General features: G+C 43.0%; 1 protein-coding gene across 1 annotated transcript in view; it reads left to right on the top strand.

The window, feature by feature from the left end:
- LOC144773203 (granulocyte-macrophage colony-stimulating factor receptor subunit alpha-like) overlaps positions 1-20,069 on the top strand; it is a 408,548-nt gene that overhangs the window by 138,769 nt on the left and 249,710 nt on the right. Inside the window, exons 2-3 of the mRNA XM_078658092.1 lie at positions 6,672-6,777; positions 16,580-16,740. Of these exons, the coding sequence (XP_078514218.1) occupies positions 6,672-6,777; positions 16,580-16,740 (267 nt within the window). The remainder of the gene's footprint in view (positions 1-6,671; positions 6,778-16,579; positions 16,741-20,069) is intronic.

Below are 20,069 nucleotides of genomic sequence, written 5' to 3'. Positions count from 1 at the left end.
CAAATTGTAAAGTCACAATGGCAAACAAGGGAATATGGAAGATTCAACAATTAATAAACTGCAAAAGCCTAATTGTTATTTATATAATGGAATGTCCGTGCTCTCTTAAATACGTAGGGAGCACTAAATGCGAAATAAAAAAACGCATACTGGAACTGTTCGTGCAAACATCAATACGGACAGGAGCAACGCGGTTGCCAAGCATATGGAGAAGGAACATAGTGGCAACTGGAAGGAACTCAAACTTTACGTTGTAGAAAGTGTGGGTTCACACCCAAGAGGGGGAGATCGTGAAATAACTATGAGACAGAAAGAATGTAAGCACATCATGAACTTCCGTACCCTAAACCCGCATGGATTAAATCAGGATGAAGAATTACATTATCACCTTTGAACTATTACCTTGAACAGTCATAAATTTCCTCGTAAGGATTAGATCAGGGAGCGTACACAACTGACGTCCATGATTCATTTTTAATTTTTAATTTTGTATTTTCAAACTTTTTTCACTTTTTTCACTAATTGTTCTTAATCTTGACCTTGATGTGCTACCACAGGGTGGGAAGATATAAGAAACTTATGGTCAAATTCTCCAGCAAAAGGCTAGATATTGTCGGTACAGTAAAATGGTCTCACACTAGTATGCATTTGCCCACTGGAGGGCACAAAAATGTTAAAATGTTAAAATGATAACGTTCTGTGCTTATGTGAGTATTCAATCGCTGCAAGATGAAAATTTATAGCAATAAATACTAATTAAATTATTGTCAAAATGAGACAAATACCACTTTGAATATTACACAGTGCAAAGTGCACTCAGTGTGAGATGTACTGAACATATGAGCTGGGCCCGCCAGAGGGCAGGAATCAGTATATCATATTAGGACGATTAAATTGTGAATTACTATGTAGATGAAACAACCAACTTAGGCAGAATTCGCTATAAACTACATGTCCTATAATGCCCTGTGAAGGAAACAGGAAATTATGTCATTGTTTTTTTTTCTGTGCACTTTATTTAAATCACGTAAAAAATATGGTGACCGACAGTCCTGTGAGCAAGGTCTCCGAAGAGACCGAAACGCGTAAGGTGATGCTGGCTTGCTGTTAATAAACTTAACAATCACCAAAATCGACTGCTGATATTATTGTGGAGCCTGGGAGTGCACGAAGAAAGCTACCCTTCAGGGAAACGGAGTTCGATTAAATGGCGGCTTGGCTCTGCCGCCCTTCGATTGCACTGCTGCAGAGCACCCGGAGGTCTTAAAGTGGGCTACTTTGGATCATATATATATATGTATATATATATATATTACCTACTGGCGATAGCCAGTAGGTATATATAGTTAGGACTGTTTTCCATAGGGAAATCGCAACATTCTATTGGGAATAACTTTGGCGCCGGTTGAGGAATCTTCCTGAAATTTTCCTTAACTTTGCCTCGCGGCGCTCCGGTCCTTCCCTGAAAGTGTGGGGGGGATTCTTCAAGCGGGGATCGAGATAAAAGGGGGGTCCCAAAACGTGTTTTCCCCATGTTAATTTCCATTGGGCGGTTGGACTCACTTTTAGCCCGAAAGGCTGAATGGTTTTCCACCAACCTTGGCAAAATTGTAGGGACTGGTAGCCCGATGTGCCTTTGCTATGTCTCAAGATATGAGCTCCAGTGGTTTTTACGAAAATTAACTTTGAAAAAATATATATTGGGGTACATTGGGCTATATATATGTTAGAGCCCAAATGTAACCCAATGTAGCCCAGTGTAGCACAATGTAGCCCAAAGATGGCCACCAGAGACAAAAAAAACAAATGTAGCCCAAATATCAACCAGATGTAGCCCAACTATAGCCCAATGACAGAATGTCCCAGAGTGTTCTAAAGATGTGCCTTTGCTATGTCTCAAGATATGTGCTCCAGTGGTTTTTACGAAAATTATCTTTGAAAAAATATATATTGGGCTACATTGGGCTATATATATGTTAGAAAAACACAGTTGATGGATAGAATGTAGAACAATGTCATACATTCACCCCAGTACAAGGATCAGGGCCTAAATCCATCGTTTTTTTGCCCTCCACACCACCCTGGGTTAGACACTGGCTATATGCAAATCAGCTCTGACCCTGTGCCTCATGGGAACAGTCCAGTCCGAACTACCAAGCCATGTCTTTCCCAGACCGGAATCAAGCATCCATGGACCGGTTTCTGGCTATCAGCCTTCATTCAGCCTGGATAGCTTGACTCCAGTGGTGTGGAGAGCCTGGGACTCACGTCTGAGCATACCCAGCTTGAGATGTCATCAGTGATGTCACTGACCATGTCATGAATGATCTAATATGTGACATCATCAGCAGTGGATTGCGGGTGCGCGAAATATAGTTAGTACAACTAACTATATAGGAGCAATTTCAATGGTTTTGTATGAGTAAAATGTCCAGCTAACTATAACACCACTAAAACGTATAGTTTTTTGAGTGAATTTCAAAGGTTTTTTAAAAGCTAATTCCTAACTATATAACTCCTGAAACCTATGGTTTTTTCAGTGAATACATATATATATATACACACACATCTATATACATACACATATATGTATATATCCAAAGAGAAAAAGTGCCACAGGCCAGATCCGGAGATAACAACATTTGGTTATAAACTGGCGCAGGCTACAGTAGCTCGTTGTTCACCCTGACACGCTTCGGTTGGATGCCTTGTTCAAAGGTAAGTAACAACACTGCCAAGTCTCAGGTGTTTTAATAGCAATTTTGTCACGTGTCTGGGTGTTTCACACTACATTTCCCATGATTCAATTCTTATTGCAGTATAATGTATGTACTGCCACAATAGCGTCTTTCCAATACTGCATTGTTGTTTCATAAAAATCATATACAGGCATTATTTGTATGGTCTTAAAAAAGGAACTTGCACATTTAGGGCCTCATTGTGATGTCGGATTCGGTTCCGACCGACTAACGATCAGCGGTTCCACACGATTGATTAGGATGCTTCCGAACACTGGTCGGAAGGACTCCCATTGACTTCTATGGAAGCCTGTGTTCCGACCGACAACACAGGCTCCTATGGGGAAAAGGGGTGTCTGCGGAAAAACCTTGCACCCTGTCTAGGGGACACCATGCTGCCTGCCACACAGTTCTTGATTTTAAAGGGTGGCCCCTTGGGTACCCCCATGACCCCCAACCGTAGGCTTCAGGATTAAGGGGGGCCTGCTAGATGCCCCCAAAGTCAGTTTCCAACAGCCTTTTCGCATTGGACAGACTGAGTTGGAATGGCTGTCAGAATCCGACATGGCAATCGGTCGGTCAGAAACGATGTCCGTAGAGCTGTACGAATCGGCTCCGATCTACTCGGATTCTCTTTTTGCCAGTTGGAACCGATTCAGAATGACCGAGCCGTTCCACTTCTGACCACGAGCATCGTATTTGGTCGGTCAGAATTGTTTTCGACTGAGTCTGACGGATGGTTTTTGAGATGGTCTAGGAGAATCCGACTATCAGTCGGAGGCTTTCCGCCCAACATCATAATGAGGCCCTTAGTTGATTCCTTGGTGCTGCCAAAAAGTCTGTACATGCACAAAGTCTGGATGCTACCAAGCAGAGGTGTATATCTCGCTTGTCGCTCTTTCTCACCTCCAAAGAAAAATCACTGGTGATCCATAGGCGTAAATGAGGTAAGCGGGTCATGCCCCCTCATTAAACACTCCAACAACTCCTCTGTCGTTGGTGGCCCCCAAACCTGCACTAACTTCAACGGCACCTGAAAAAGATTTGTAAGCAAAAACAAAGACAAAACCACAAAACTGCTTGGGTGTTTGAAACTTCTTCACACATCGTGGAACTGCATCAAGTTATGTGTGTGTGGGCACTCTCAAATTATTGTATTAGCGTCCCCAATATGTTCGTTAGGATGACCAGTATGGACTTGTTTGGTCTAAAATAATGTATTTGTATGATTCTCCTAAAAGCAGAAAACAAAATACACAAGGCTGGGTTATGAGTAGTCTCATTTGGATGCAATATCTATTGTAGTTGATCAACATCTGACATGGGGGTGTTTGATAATTTTCACGTAATTTATGCTTTAGGGGACTAACATGTGAATTTTGGAGTTTACGGCTTCAAAATCTGCAAGTTACTTTAAATACTGTATATTTTCCCCCTCTTAAATTCCAGCAGGTTTTACCTGCAGAAATTTGGGGTAGTGGCCGATATATACTGGTGCAGTGTATTAGTGTGCTAATAATTTTATAGACAAGCTTTTCAGAGAGTGGGCTTGGACGGCATCTGAGATGGCCACCTTGATTTTGGCTCCATGAACAGTTCACCTGTAGTGATTTCTGGGGTTCCCTTAAAAGCAAGAACAGACCATCAGTGGCCAAGGGTCAGCAGAATGTGCAATTGCCCGTCACTTGGCAGGTTTACCTGCAGCGATGATAAATGGAAGGCCGAGGTCAGCTCTTCCTCTGATGGAGATTTCAAGGTGGCATCTGGAGGTTGCACCAGTGCGTGCTGCACAAGCTCACTTGTGGCAGGAGGGGGCTTGAAGGATGTCCTGCGGTAGTGGTATAGCCTGAAACCTGCTAGAAATTAATCCCTTATCACACTGAGGCGTGCCTCCATTTGGCCTGAGCCGAGGTTCTGGCAGGATCCCTACCCAGCACAGTACTTTTGCAGGGTAGTAGGGACTGGGGACATCAATCTCTGGTAAGAATAGTTTGTAGGGAGCCGGTGGCACTATATACATAAGAGACATTGTGGCAAGAAACAAAGTGAAAAATAGATTTTTCTGCCCACTCCACATAGAAATAATGGAACCCAGTGATGACAATGGAGATGATTCTTCAACTTAGAGTGATCTGGCAAAGGGAGAGTGATTCATGATGGCAAATCTGGAGACGACTTTACGTAAATTGGCTGGGGTAGAGAAAATCACAAGAACAAGGGAGGCCCAATTTGACGGCATAGAGAAGTGGCGCATGGCGGATGGAAACAGGGTTAGCATGTTAGCTTCTAATGTGTAGATGTTGGAGGGTCGACTGGACCATGTGGACTTTGTGGTAAGTAATTAGGCTGACATTAGGGTAGATCCAGTGAGACATGGAGAGCCCTAGAAGAGAGGGTGGAATTCTTGGAAAATGCCCAAAGAACAACCAGCATTGGGTACTGGAGTTCAGCTATGGATGGCGTACTGGACTTGAACTACAGGTGGTGGAGGTTCCATCAGCCTCTCTGATCCCGCACTGCACAAGCCCAGTGCTCAAGAAGGAGATTTCTTAAAACAGAACATTCAAGTACAAGTTTGGTGGACTCTCCTCTTACCTGACCTTGCATGGGCACCCACGCATGCGGCATGGATCTATCGGCGGGGCGGAAAATGTTGCTGGAAGCTGGAGTATTGCCCTCCCTTCGATACCCGCTACAGCCAAGAGTGTTGAGGAACAGAAAGAGGTTTGTTGAGGCAGCGTGTAGTTTCTTGGAGTCATTGAGAGTTGGGGACAAGACAAATATGGGACAACGAAGCAATGGTATTGGAGAGACTGTCAGTTTATGATTTCCAGCTGATCCTCCTGGATGGCTTAGGTGCACCACATGGATGCAACAAAGACCTTTTCTTTTTCCTTGGAATGTGAAAGATATGGATTATGTTTCAAGGAGTGTTTCTCCCCCTACACTTCCTGAACATCCTCCTATATGTTCCTGCCCCATTTTGCCTTGTTTCTCCCCCCAATGTTCTCTTTCCTAATTGTTCAATTCCTTGTAGCGATAAATATTGGTCGCATTTTTGACTTGGAGCAATGTTATTCTTGAAAGACCATGATCTTGACGTTCTGTGGTTGTTAATGCCGGGTCTGGAGGCTTAGTGGAATAATGGGCCCACTGTAGGGGCCTGTGTTCAACCTCATGGTCCCATGTTCAAATCCTGGCGGGTCCACTCAGCCTTTCATCTTTCTGAGGTCGATAAAATGAGTACCATTGAGTTGGGTGACAATAAACATCTGTTGTTCCGTGCCAAAATACTCTTCTGAGTGAGCGTGTGCTTTACAAATAAGCATGTTATGGTATGTAATGTAGGTAATTGATGTTGAGGTGAGCACTGTGAGATGCATTTGTCAAATTGTTGGTCTCACTCAATCAAATGATTTAAACCTAAAACTCTTCACCTTGAGAATGTTATTACTAAGTACAAAATCTTCAATTCAGAAACATATTCTCTGTGAATCAGGAGTGGTGAAATGCAACACTCGGATGTATGACGTTACAACTCATACATTTACATCGCGGTTTTTACAATGCAAGTCGTTACAACTACTTGCGTTGGAGGGCGCTGGACTTAGGAGTAGTATAATTTACTATTCCAACTCCAGTCTACATACAGTAGGGAAGGTGTTGGATACTAAATTATACTATTCCTTGTCCTAGAGCGCCATCCAGCGCAAGTCGTTGTAACGACATGCGTTGTGAAAACCGCATTGTAAAAGCATCGCGATGTAATCCCTGCGTTGTAAACGATGTTTCCCCAACACTCTATACTTACTACTGAAGTAGTTGTGATTTATCTATACCAGTTGCAATGAAAATGTATTTTTGTAGACTATCTGCCTTTTCTTTGTTTGCTATACATTTCTTTAATTTCTGGTATATGTTTTTGATCTGAAGTGGGAACGAAGACAGCGGAGCAGGCGCAGAGCAGCCAGGCCAGTTTCTTGGATTTGGGGACTTACACTGTGTATTCCTGTGTGCATTCTCTCTCAGGTTGTTGATGGTAAGCATGACATGGCTATGTTCAATTTTATTTATTTAAAGAATGCATCATGTATTACTTTATATGAGTAACACACATTAGACAGTTCTTCTTTTGCAGAATTGTGTCTCATTTATATAAAATAAGCAGTAGAAAAGCTAGTGGGTCAGACTTGCAGTTTCAATTATAAGCCATATCTGTTAGTTTGCCAAAGCTGTTGTAATGCTGAATTTGTATTTTGGCAGCAACCCATCGCCAGAAGCAGGCGAGCCGCTTGGCGTACACAATATTATCAGTAGCTTGATGGTTTAAAGTGATCGACACATGGACGTCATTTAGGAGTCGCCAGCCATCACAGCTGCGACCCATGGCTTGTCCCTTGCAACCTATGCACTGCCTTTGCAACCCTTGAACTCAGAGGTGGCAAAGCCACATCCTCTTGGGAGAGGATGGGGTCTCATGGCTAGACTGGCGACTTTGGAGTTGGGAAACTAAGGTTTAAGCCTTGGAGTCGACTCCACATTCTGTGATTCTTGGCAAATCACTTAATCTCCCTGTGCCTACCCAAAAAATAAAAAATAACAAAAAAAATTAATGTGTCCTTGTGTGACGTAACTTGTGCTCATATAAAGCGCTCCAATACCTTCGGGTCGAGGTTGCGCTATATTAATCTTCAACCCAAAAAAAATCCAGTGCCAGGAACACAGTGGTAGTTCTTCCTTAATGACAGGGCCAGACTGGGAACCAAAACGGGCCCTGGCAACCTGCTTGGCCGGCTGCCCTGTGGAGGAGAAAGGGTGTGGCCGAGCTGTTTGCAACGGCCGGTTTCGGCCGATTTTGTTACAGGGGGTCGATATTGCCAGCACCCGGTAACAAAACCGGCCCCCACCCTAGCAGCCTAACGGGTAAATGCCCGGTGCTCACAATGGCCAGTCCGGCCCTGCTTAATGACATTGTTTATGCTCTACTGTCTTTGTTTTTTGTATATTTTTTATTACACGAATTGTGAATTATGATATATTATTCACTATAAGTGTAATAGAAAAAGGGATATAATTAGCTTAAATATGACTTTCCATGGCAGCTGAGGTAAGTAGAAAATGATTTTACATTTATGTAGTGTGTGTGCTTGTGGATGAGAGTGTGTTTATTTGAAAGAGCATATGTGTAAGTGTGAATGTGTGTAAGAATGTGTGTGAGTGAAAGTGAAGGTCGAATGTCAACGGTCATGTGATGTGACTTATGCTGCCCCTGGCATTTTGGTGAATTCACATCCTTGGATAGACAGGCACACCAAAGGGACTTTCCTCTAAAAAAAAAAAGGCAGTAGAGGATCGACCCTTTAGCATCACAAGCATCTTGTGGGTGTATCACTAAAAGAATGGAGCTGTATCTGGTATGTGACATTACTGGTCTTGTAATTGGAGTTTGGTGAATTGGCAAACATGTAGTGCAGTTTTGATGTTGTAGCAGTAGTATGGGATTTGCCAATGTCATAGGTGCATTATCTTACGCAATCTTGTCCTTACACTGACAAGTGGGGTAGGTATTTAGTGTGATTCATATGTGTATTTCATTTATTTTAGAGAATGCTGACTCATGCTCATGCTGACTGTTTTCTTGAACGCCTGCTGCTGGACTGCCCTCTGTCTCTCTTTTTTTCTGCTTTGTGCTGCCTTTCTCACTGCTTTTTTCCTGACTGTACTGCAGTTTTTTCCCTCATCCCTGGTCGTTAGCGCATCACTGCTCTACTGCTGGACTGCCCTCTGTCTCTCTATCTTCTGCTTTTTTCTGGCTTTTCTGCTTGTTCTGTCTGTCCCTTTCACCCATTCTGCACTTTTTTCTCTTCTCTCCTTGTGCCCTTTGCAGTTTTTTTACTCTGTGATCCCTGCCCCCCTCTGCCCGCCTCCAGTGCCACTTTCCCGCTTTCCCCATTTCCCGCCTCCAAGCTGTCCAGCCCCCCTGCACACTACTTAGTGGCAGCCGCTGTGCAGTGAAGGTGCAGTCCACTGACTTTTCAGTGGACTGCTCCTTTCCTTGTGCAGCTCCACCTGGTAGCTGCTGCCCATGAGCTCCCTGCTGCTGATCTCCTGACCCTTTGGTCAGTGGTTCGAGGCCCTCATTCACCCGCAGGCACCGCCTGCACCTCATCCCTGGTAGTCTAGTGGTAAAGCGTCACTGCTATTCTGCTGGACTGCCCTCTGTCTCTCTATTTTCTGTTTTTTTCTGACTTTTCTGCTTTTTCTTTCTGTCCCTCAGCACCATAGACCCTGGTCCTCGGACCTTCCAGCATATGACAGCAGCACCCTACTCTAGCTCAACACCGGATGCCACCCCACCTGCTACCTTGCATCATTGAAGGTCACCCAAGAACCCTTCTCCTCCTGAAACTACAGCTGCACCATGTCCCACCGACGCACACCAGCTCCTCCTGCCACTCAACCGACCAACAGAGGACCCGACCAGCTCAGCTGCATCCTCCTCAACGTGCGCTCCCTCCACAAACACACCACAGAAATCTGGGACCTCCTAGACTCCATCTCTCCTGACAACACCTTCCTCACAAAAACCTGGACAAACCCCAGCTCTGGCCGGACATTGTTACTACCATTCCCGACAGCTGCACAATCAGCCCACCTCAACTGACCAGGCCGGCCATCATCCTCAAAAACACCCTCCGCCTGACCACCCACTCTGATGACCCAATGACAACAATGGAACATCACCACTTCCAGATCCACACCAACCCGAACACCACCCTCGGCGGCACCCAAATGGCAAATAGCTGGATAATGTCACACCTACCCAGTGTTATCTTGAGGATTTTTGGGGCTCTTGGCAAGACATATTTTGGGGGCCCCTTTATCGAATACTTGCGCATTTCATTACCCATTTTCTGCTTTTTCAAAATTACATGATGCCATTAAAGGTTATGCTTCCTGAAATGGGGTCACACTGAAATATGTCTAGCCCTGGTCCCAGAGAGTCAGAGGTAAAAGTCGAGAGCGAAGGAGAGAGGTTGAAGTAGAGAAATAAACTTAGACAGAGAGAGGAATCACATTCCCAGGGCCTCCCCTTGGAAGGTGGTGGCCCTGGGTAAATGTTCACTTTGTGCATGCCTTAAAATGTCTCTGCACCTACCCTCTAGATCGAATGTCGCATCTGGGTATCCAGAGATACACGATGCACACTAACATCCCAGGTGAATATGCATAAGCACACACGTGAAAGCATTGTACCTTCTCAAGGACCTTGCCTAAAATGCCAAAATATTTAAACGAAAAGCTAAGACAGTGAAGACAGAGACATTGCTTCAAGATTTGTTGTCTTTTCTCTTCAAGAGGAAAGCATTTTAAGGATTCATGAATATGGCCATAATTGTACTAAAATATCGTATTTGTGTATTTTATAGCACACATTACAATGTATATAGTACATAATGCAAACTGAATATTTTGGCACTTAAAATAGGTGCTAATTGTAAACCAACACATTGTTTCTCACATTAGAACACATTTTTCAATTAGGCCTGCTAGTATAAAAAATTAAGCTTTGCTTTTACTTGATTTCTTGCAGGGGGCATAACCAACTTACCTTTTATGCCATGATTCAACTTCTCTCATGCAAAGTCTATTTGTTTCTCTGCAAAAAAAGGCATGGACCCACTGAGCTAGCGTAATGGAAATTTGAACCTGTTAGCACCAGGAAGCACACAGTTCTTAGCATTTTCATTTCTGTGGAGCCCAGCTGAGTAACTACTGAAACCTGGGGACCTCCAGTGAGTCATCATTGAATGCTAGGCAATTCAGCTTGAGAAAGTTCTAGGAGTAGAACTTCAAAAGAATTCACAAAAAAACAAAAGCAATTATACACCAAACAAATACTAAAAAATTTAAATATTTTGTTCAATTCACAATCAAATACAGAAAACGTTTTCACATTTTCAATTTTGCTTCTTTATTTGTATATTCTGTAAACAGTCGCGGACCCTCTGACTTGGCCTTAAGGACCCCCAGGGGTCCTCAGTACACACGTAAAGAACAACTGCTCTAAACTACTTAATGATGCTTCAAGCGAGTGGCTTGCAGATTAAACACCGATCTCTGCAGCAAACATATATTAACCTCTTCTTTACTAACTTGTATTACAACCTATGACTTTTTAGATTCACACAGATGTTTGAAACAGGCACGTTAGGCCCTAAGATTTTTTTTCACCAGTGGACATGTAGACCTCAGACATATTTGGTATGGTACCTCAGTGGGCTAATGTTGCTGCTGTGGTAGGTAGAGGTATGTCTAGGGATCATAGGTCCAAAGCTAATTGCAGCCATCTCAGACTTTCTTTGACATTGGTGGAGATAAAATTGGCATCTTTATAATACTTCTATTACTTAGTACTACTAATCTGAAAAACGGTGTTAACAAATTCCAAGTAAATACGTGGAGAAATATAGCGTGCATGCACCTATATATATATGTTTTTCTTGCGCACATAGAGATGCACAATAATTAAGAACGCTTTGCCAAATGCAATAGAATGTGCGTTGGATGCCAGCCATTTGGTTTTGTTAATGCTTGTTTTGTTTTTTCCCAAAACTTTATTGATGAGGAGCTGCCAGGCACTTATCAAAATAAAAAAGCTAAATAATTTGTTTGGTTCCTAGCACTGAAGGGAATTACTTTGTGTGTGGATGGGCTTGTTAAAGAGCAGAATGTCATTTCTTACAGTAAAATTAGCCAATGGATGAAGTAGGCTGAAGCTCTGCCCCAGGTTGCATGCTGTAGAAGGGGGAAGAAACATGTGAATGACACAACAACATACTAATAGATGAAGAGGGCTGGCTGAAAGCCCATGTAAATATATATATTAGACTCAATTAAAGTTGTCAGAGGAGTATGGCAGGGCTGTGTCTTAGCCCCCACCCAATTTTCGCTTTCTATAAATGGAGTGGTGAAGTACCTAGCAGAGGTCCACGCAGATGCCCCCACAATAGGGAGAGTAAAAATAACAACGTTATTGTTTGCGGATGACACTCCGCTGGTCTCTAAAACCCCCAGTGGCCTCCAGCTGCTATTTGACCGTTTCATGGCCTGCTGTGGATTGAGAGGACTGGAAGTCAATGCCTCAAAAACAAAGCTTAGGCTGATGAACCACCACACATTGTTCAGGGGTAAACTGCTGCTGGGTGGACCCCTTTGGAGAGAGTGGACACCTTTGATTATTTGGGTGTAACTCTTGCGGCGAAAATGTCCTGGATTCACCACATCTCAAAACGAATCCTTCAGCAGAGGAAAACCACAGGGGCATTGGTTAAGGCACATAGGGCTTCGCAAACAAGGCCGATAGCAGCTCCGCTCGGGATATATAATCTGAAGGTGGTAGGTTCAGCTCTCTACAGGGCTGAAGTCTGGAGGTTCGACAATTTAGAGGGCCTTCTCCGCACAGAAAACAAATTCTTGAGGTCGCTCTGCGAGTACCCCGCTCCTTCCTCAAAGGCTTGACATTGGCAGAACCACCATAGTGGACAAAGCAAGACTACACCCCCTTCTTTTCTGGCTGCATTTCAAACAAACACCTGAGCTCACCCACTATGTAGCTGCCCTTAAAGAAGTCCTTATCCTAGGTCGGTTTAAAAAAAAATGGGTGGTTTAGCAATATAGAAACACTGCTTTCCGCGATAGGCCTGAGGAATTTGTGGGTTGAGCCCGATGCTAGCTTGCTGCCTAGTAGAGACTGGGTTAAGACCCATTATTAGAACGGTGTGAATCAGAGAAATGCCACACTGACAACAGGAGGCCATCTCATAACAGATTTTTTAGAGTTTAAGCTACTAGGCATGCATGAGCAGTATATGGAGGTCATCACCATCCCGGGTGATAGAAAGCTGAACATTCTGTTTAGAATTGGTACCCTCCCTTTGAAATCGTTTAATGCGGACTGCCAACGGGGGCCCACGGATGCATTGTGCTGCTATCCTTGTTGCCCAGGAGTCCACGAGACGATTAAACGTGTTTTTTTTTGCATGTCCACTGTGCGAAACCCAAAGGCTTAAATGGCTAGCCCCTGTCTGCAGGCAGAAGGGTATCCAGTGCCACCAAAAGGTGCTACGCATTTTAAAAACAGATTCCAGGCCACTAATAGCTTGCGCAGTAGCCAAATTCCTGGGGAAAATGTGGTTCACTAGGAGGCTCGTACTGAAGAACGGCTCAACCGTATTTACAGCTTTTAACTCAATCCCTATCTTAGTTAGCCTATAGTCATAGCTTATGCCACACATTCTGATAGCATTGACTTTGGGACCATGCCTCTGTGATTATGAACAAGGGTTATCTGCACAGCATCCCTTGGGCTCTTTTTGTACTATGGCAACATTACTGAATTACTCTTTTACATATTGTTGCTTTATTTACCCGAGCCACCACTTCTTTTTTAACAGACCTAAGTGACCAATAATGTAAGCTGTGCCCCCATTGGTCTCCTCAATATGTATGCAACATGGTACCCTTGCACTGAACGCACTTCCACCTTTTTTTCGATCTCTTCAAGAGGTCCAATCTGTGAGAGCATCCTCCTTAGTGTATTTCTATCCAGGTGTTATTCTACCTGCTTGAAGATTTTTATCAATGTATTGCTCCTTTACAAATCGTTGTTTTTATTGTCAGTCTAGCTGTTTTAATTGATGGAGCCACCTAACTGGAATACAGACGTTGTACTCATAATGCAATAATGCTATGATTTAAATAATGTACTTTTACATGCATTTGCACTTTTATGTAATTCCCGTAGGCTACCAATATGAGTGAACCTTTTATCCGGCATACTTGCCACCCTACGTCCCAATTTTAACCATTTTTATGAAGTTGATATATTTGAATCCGTCAGTTAACTTTGTTTGTAGAATGAATTAAGGCAATGTATGTGTTAGTGAATCCACTACTTTGTACTTCTTTGCACTTTGATGGCCGTAATGACCGAATAAAGTTTTTGAATGACTGACAATATATATCATTTTAGTGAAATCAAAAGGACTTGCCTATCACCACACCTAAAAGGGTGCTGGAAATGGATGTTCCAGTGTTTCACATGGGCACCTTAACCGCATGCGTGCGGGCGGAATTCCGCTCTTACGCTGAGATTTTTCAAAGCGCACTTTACGTGACGAGCTGGGCTCGTCATCAGCGTGCGAGGAGGCTACGCCATGACGAGCCCAGCTCGTCATCAGCGTGGAAGGGGTTAAGTTTGGAGTTTGCTGTAAACAAATCTAGTCACCCTTTTACTTGTGCAAGCCGAGTGCTTCACCTGAGGCCACCAGCCATGGTGCTGTATCTGTTGAAATTGTGAGAGTCGCCACCTTCTAGAGAGTATCTATGAAGCTGCTGTGGCTTGGGCTATCTGTTGATGTATTCCTGAGCTGCATTTAGTTTGCACTGCTGTTTTTAAGAAAATGCTTGATGTATCAAGTCATGTCTTCTCTTGATCATACAGAAATTCTTTTGCTAAATGTGGGCTAATGTTATATAAAATGCTGCTACGTTTGCACACAGGAATGCATCAGAGTAAATAACAGGTGATTTACAGTTGAAACAAACCTTTTGTAATTGATTTCCGTCAATGCATGTGGAGGTTAGGTATGAAACCGTTCATTGAGTGACTATACTAAAGAAGTACATTTCTAAATATTATTATTTCATTGCAGTGTTGAGAGGTCCATTGAAGACAATGAAGTGACTCAAGGCTAATAATGGCTGGTGTAAGCCTTCTACTCCAACATTCCAATGTTTATATTTCTGTTTCTCTCTCTTTAATTTAGAACACTACCCTCAGTAGGTTGAATGTTCTATTTAAAAGCCCTCTTCCTTGTTATAAGCCTTCGCCTGTGGCTCAGACCTATGAGGTTCAGGGCCTTTAACATTCGGTATAGGGGGGAGAGCTACGCTGCAACTAAGATGGCGGCGTGAGCTCCCGGCTCCGCCGACCTCCGTTTTCAGCCGGATGATCCTGGCACATATCCTGATTTTACGCCCGACCTCCGTGTGGATGAATAGTTGCAGAGCTTGAAGGTGAAATCCCGAGAATTTTATCGGCCTGATTGACGGAGTTATACCGTGTTCTAATTCCCGGCCTAGTCCAGCTTGTGAGCCGGGGCCTCCAGTACTGGCCCTGCCGGGTTTCAGTTGAACAACATCGGCCGTGGGACTCGACTTGGGTCCGGTCCCTCGCAGTGAAGGTTATCCTTGTCCGGTACTGATGGCGGTCATTTGGTCTGGTTAACATCGTACGAGTGGTGACTGGACACGTTGGAGGCTGTGGGCGGGGGTCCCCGTCCCGGAGTCCCGGTTTGCCGTCCCCCGGGATACGGTGGGTTGGGGTCCTCGCTCGCGGTAGCGGAGTACAGATTGCTGTAGTTTCATCGTTAAGTCGCCCTCCGCAACTGTCAGCTCCGCTCTCGCTTGTTCCCCCGGAGATACCCGGGTTTCCGGGGAAGAGACCATGTTTGTAACTGAGGGTGCCGAGACGGGCCAGACGGAGTGTGAGCTGTCGCTGAAGACCGTACTGGCCGCCATCAGCGCACTACACTCGCATGTGGACGCCATTGTCTGCAAAATGATCGCTGGTGCAGCTGCTTGTGGGAGGATGGGCGGTGCCTGTAACTTCCTCTATTCGTTTTGTCTGTGTATCCTGAGTTTTTTTTTTTACTGTACTGTAGGGGTTGTTTTCTTCTGGCAGGGGGTTGGGGGGGAGTCTAGGAGCCTGTATGACGATTTCCTCCTCCATTTTACTACTTTTAGTATTAGTTAGTTGGGGCGACAGGCACACTGCTAGTTGGGGTTAGGCGATAGCCATATGCAGGGGTGCAGGGTGGGTGGAGGGGTTTATTGTATTGTCTTTGTTTTTGTTTTATGTCTTTGAATCCTATTCATATCCTGAAAATGGGTGCCTTCCTAAATGGTTATCCTGCTCGGTGGGCGGACGGGCCCTGGGGGTCGTAGCGTTTACACGGTTTCTTACAATGCATGGCCTTTTAATTGCTGCGAGCTGGGTGCGGTAGTCGCTTTGTCCACTGCTCTTCTTACTAACTTCTCCTGTCACTCGAAAGTGCCTCAAACACGATACTCCTGGTACCTATGGGTGGTGGACTTTTGAACAATGTCGGTTAGACTGGATTTGAACTTATTGCATTTTATACGGCCGCACTCCAGTTTTATTTCATGCTTTAGCCTATGCCTTGGGGATTACCCGTCTAATTCTCGCCAAATGTATGTACACTTGTAGTTCATTCCGTGAAATAAGACACCTGTTGTTGCTTTTTCCTGTGTTCTTAATTAATAAAAAGAAATATATATAAAAGAAAAACATTCGGTATAGCCCTCAGCGGTGGACAATAAGGCTGTATTCGAACATTACAATGTTGAGAGCTCTATTGAAGACAATTAAGTGACTCAGGGCTAATAATAGCCTGCATTATTAGCCTTCTGCTTCAGCTCCAATGTTTGTCTTTCTGTTTCCTCCTTTTTAATTTAGAACATTCTACCCTCAGTGGAAAGAAATGTTCTAAAAGCCTTATAGTCCTTCTACCTCAGACTATACTGGTTTTTAATGGCCCTCTACATCGTTATAGGCCCTCGTCTGCAGTTTGGTCCTATTACTCAGGTTCAGGATTGTTAATCAGTATAGCCCACTGTAGCCAGCTGTAAGGATTTAATAATTCAGTCATAACAACGTTTTGGAAAGTTGTCAGGTTTAAACAAACATATTTTTGTTTTTAGTGTATTTCCTTGATCTCTACTTCTTTGATCGCATTTTTATGAACTTCTTTCAGGTCAGGCTCTCCTCCCAACCAATTTAAGAGTGCATATGGGAACAACTCTGGGCATACTGAATTTGACCTGGGACTGCAACATCACTGAGGACATGCTGAACTACAAGTATGAGGTTGAAATCACATCACCTGAATTCTATGGGTGGAGCCGCAAGCTTAAAGTAAAGTATTTTCTTTATAATAAAATTAATAAAACAGTGATGTATGTAATGCTTTAAATAATCTTCATCATTGTTTTATAGGGTATTCAGATCGATCAATGTTATTTACTGTTCCATTACAAGCTGATACTAGCTAAATACAAAACAATCTTGACAACACCTAAAAATGGACAGAGTTGATTGGCTTGTTAGGTCATGAGATCTCTGAATATCAAAAACTAGCAATCAGGGGTGACTGGGGATCTTTGAAAGCAGTTGGGCGTAAATACCTGTGGTGAATGCCATCGAGTGAGAGACTGTGGCAAGCAAATCCAACTTTCTTCTGGGGCCCTTGGAGCATTGCTAGGCAGATGTATCAGAGCCATACAGCAGTGTTAGTGCTCGGGTTACAGACAGATTACAGGTTCAGATAGCAGACAGGTATATTGTATTTTGGGAAAAAAGATTCTTCATGTGTGGGAAGGGTTTTGTGGCTCCCTTCTGTCCTTGGAGCACCGCATGTAAATATGATGCCTGATACACTTTAACACACTGTTTTGCACAATCTTTACCCTGCCACTCCTCTGATTTACTAATATTGTATAGGGTTTGCAACATTACATGTTAGCCAATAGGCAAGAAAAGATAAGCTCAAGGGAGAACCGAGATAAAGTTGCTGAGGACCTATTTAAGAATCTTAGTGAAGGCATAACAGTTAACAAAGCAGTTACACAGGTACTCCTAAACCTAGGGAGGGACTCAAGACAAAATGTGTTAGACTAGACAGGAAGTCGGAGATTTCGAAATGGTGGGATGGTGCGACCCTCAAATAGAATACCACAGGGAATATGCTCCCCGATTTTTTCAATGTATGATGACTTGGACGAAGTTCTATTACTAGTTTGGGAAAAATAACTAACCAGCAATTCATTTAAATTGATTAACATACTGATTGAAAGTGCAGAAAGGAAAGTTACTAAACTTATAGAAGTGGATACCATTGAAAAGGAGATTTTGGATCTTAACTCACCAGAAGCTACCAAACAAATTAAGATATTCTTGATGAGATTCTTACCAGATTTGAAGAGGACATCAAACAGAGAAAAGCTAGGAAGATTAAGAGGGACGAAATAGACTACTTAAGAGTTTTTGCTTTTGCCAAACGTTTTGATCACTTAGTCAAGCAAGATTCAAACAAAGAAAGAAGTAAGACACCATTGATGAGTGAAAAAGGTGCCACATCCTCCAGTAACATCTCAAGAAGTGGAGAAGAGGATGCTGGAGAGAGTACATCTAACTTAACTGCAGGCATTACTTTTTTTAACGGAGGTATTGAGGATCAGGATGGGGAACAAAGATGTGCGTTCCAGAACAAGAGGGCAGGTTTTGGCAAAACAAGGAGGGGAACGAGAGGCAGAGGGTGGACCAAAAGAAAGACGAGGGATGCAGACTAGATCTTGGAACAAGAACAAATAATGACTATGAATCCTGCTTTGAATGTTCAAGTTCTGAATTTATCAAGTAAATTGTTAACAAATTATATGAGTTCAGTGCTTAAAAAGGGTATAAATTTCTGTCCAACTTCTGTATATGACATTATCGGTACCAAGATTGATATATATAAATTTGTCAGACAGCTTAAATTAAAGAAATTCTTTGTTACAAATCCTGTATCGAATAAAGTGCATGCACAAATGACTATGGTTGGGGATATGTCAATACAAAATGTTTATGATACAGCAATATTACTTTCCATTACGGAATGTGAAGATGACACTATAACCATTCATAAAGTACTACAAGATATGGAATTATGTACAGACCTAAGTGGGAGTAGTAGTCTTAAAAAGAAATCAAAATTGACTCATCAACTATCTAGTGGCAATAATATTGATTTATTTTATAATGCTGTTCTGAAAGAGTTAGATGGTTGGAACAATAAACGGAATCAGACAAAAATGAAGACAAAATATCATCATTATAATATTACCCCAAAATAGTACAGGGCACTGAAAGAACTGAGATTAGACCACAGTTTGGTGATAAGAGAAGCAGATAAAAGGGGGAATATAGTCGTAATGGATAAAAATATGCATGATGATGAAATTCATAGAAAATTGGATGACACTACATGTTATCAGAAATTGGATTTTAATACTTTGCTAGGGATTTCCAATTGTATTATTTCTAACTTGAAATGCTGGCAAGAACAAAGCTCTCTTAGTGATGAAGAATACCACTATTTATTAGAGGACCATCCTAGATTACCCTGCCATTATACACTACCAAAAATGCATAAGGATTCCCTCTTTCCACAGAAAAACCTATCATCCCAGGAATCGGGGGTCCGACTGACCGACTATCCGAGTTTGTTGACATTTTCTGGCGCCCCACTGTTTCCAATCTCCCATCACACATCAGGGGCACCAAACATCTATGAAATATTCTTAATGAGTAACATGGGAGGACTGTATGATCCTTGTTCCTATGGATGTAGTATTGTTGTATACGAATATACTGTACCATTATGGGATTATGGCTATGAAATACCTTTGTTACAGGAGATCAATTGAATTTAAGTGGCACTCAAATATGCTAATAGACATGTCACAACTCATACTGGAGAACAATGTATTTCTTTTTAATGGAGGTTGATATAAACAGAGCAGCGGGACTGCGATGGGATCCAGATTTGCGCCTTTTTTCGCCAACCTGTTCATGGGATGGTTCGAGGGGGTGCGCATCTGGGGTCCACTGGGCGTGAAATGGAAAAAATATATACACTATTGGAGTCGTTATATAGACTACTGTCTGATGATCTGGATGGGTGGTTTTGGAGAACTGATAATGTTATGAACTCATATGTTTATGAATGATAATCCTTATAATATGACCTTCACAATGGAACATAAGCAAGAAAGATTAGTTTTCCTAGATGTGGAACTATGTATCAGTGGAAGCAAGATTAAAAGCAAGATATTCAGAAATGAAATATCAGTGTTTGTAATGAAATACCAGTAAAGCGCACAGCTACCTCCGAAGTGGTGTCCCGGCGCTGGGGGCCGTCAGGAAGATTAAGCAAGCTATTGCCCAGAGTCACATGATGCTGGGCTATCCTGCTGCCGGCACCAGGGATCGAACTGTGAACCACGTAGTCCGGAGTCAGGCACCCTAGCCGCAGTGCCACACATCTTCCACAAGGCTTCTACCTGAAATGCCTCGCTCCACATGAATAGATCTCACCCTAAATGCCAAAAAGATACAATCCCATATGGGGAAATGGTAAGGGCTAGGCGTAATTGTAGTACTGAAATAGAATATCAGCACAATATCAATGAAATTGAGAAACG

Source organism: Lissotriton helveticus, chromosome 8 (genome assembly GCF_964261635.1).
Source record: "Lissotriton helveticus chromosome 8, aLisHel1.1, whole genome shotgun sequence".
NCBI classification, from domain to species: Eukaryota; Metazoa; Chordata; class Amphibia; order Caudata; family Salamandridae; genus Lissotriton; species Lissotriton helveticus.
The sequence above is the reverse complement of the archived record's forward strand: the minus strand, read 5'-3'. Positions and strand labels throughout refer to the sequence as shown.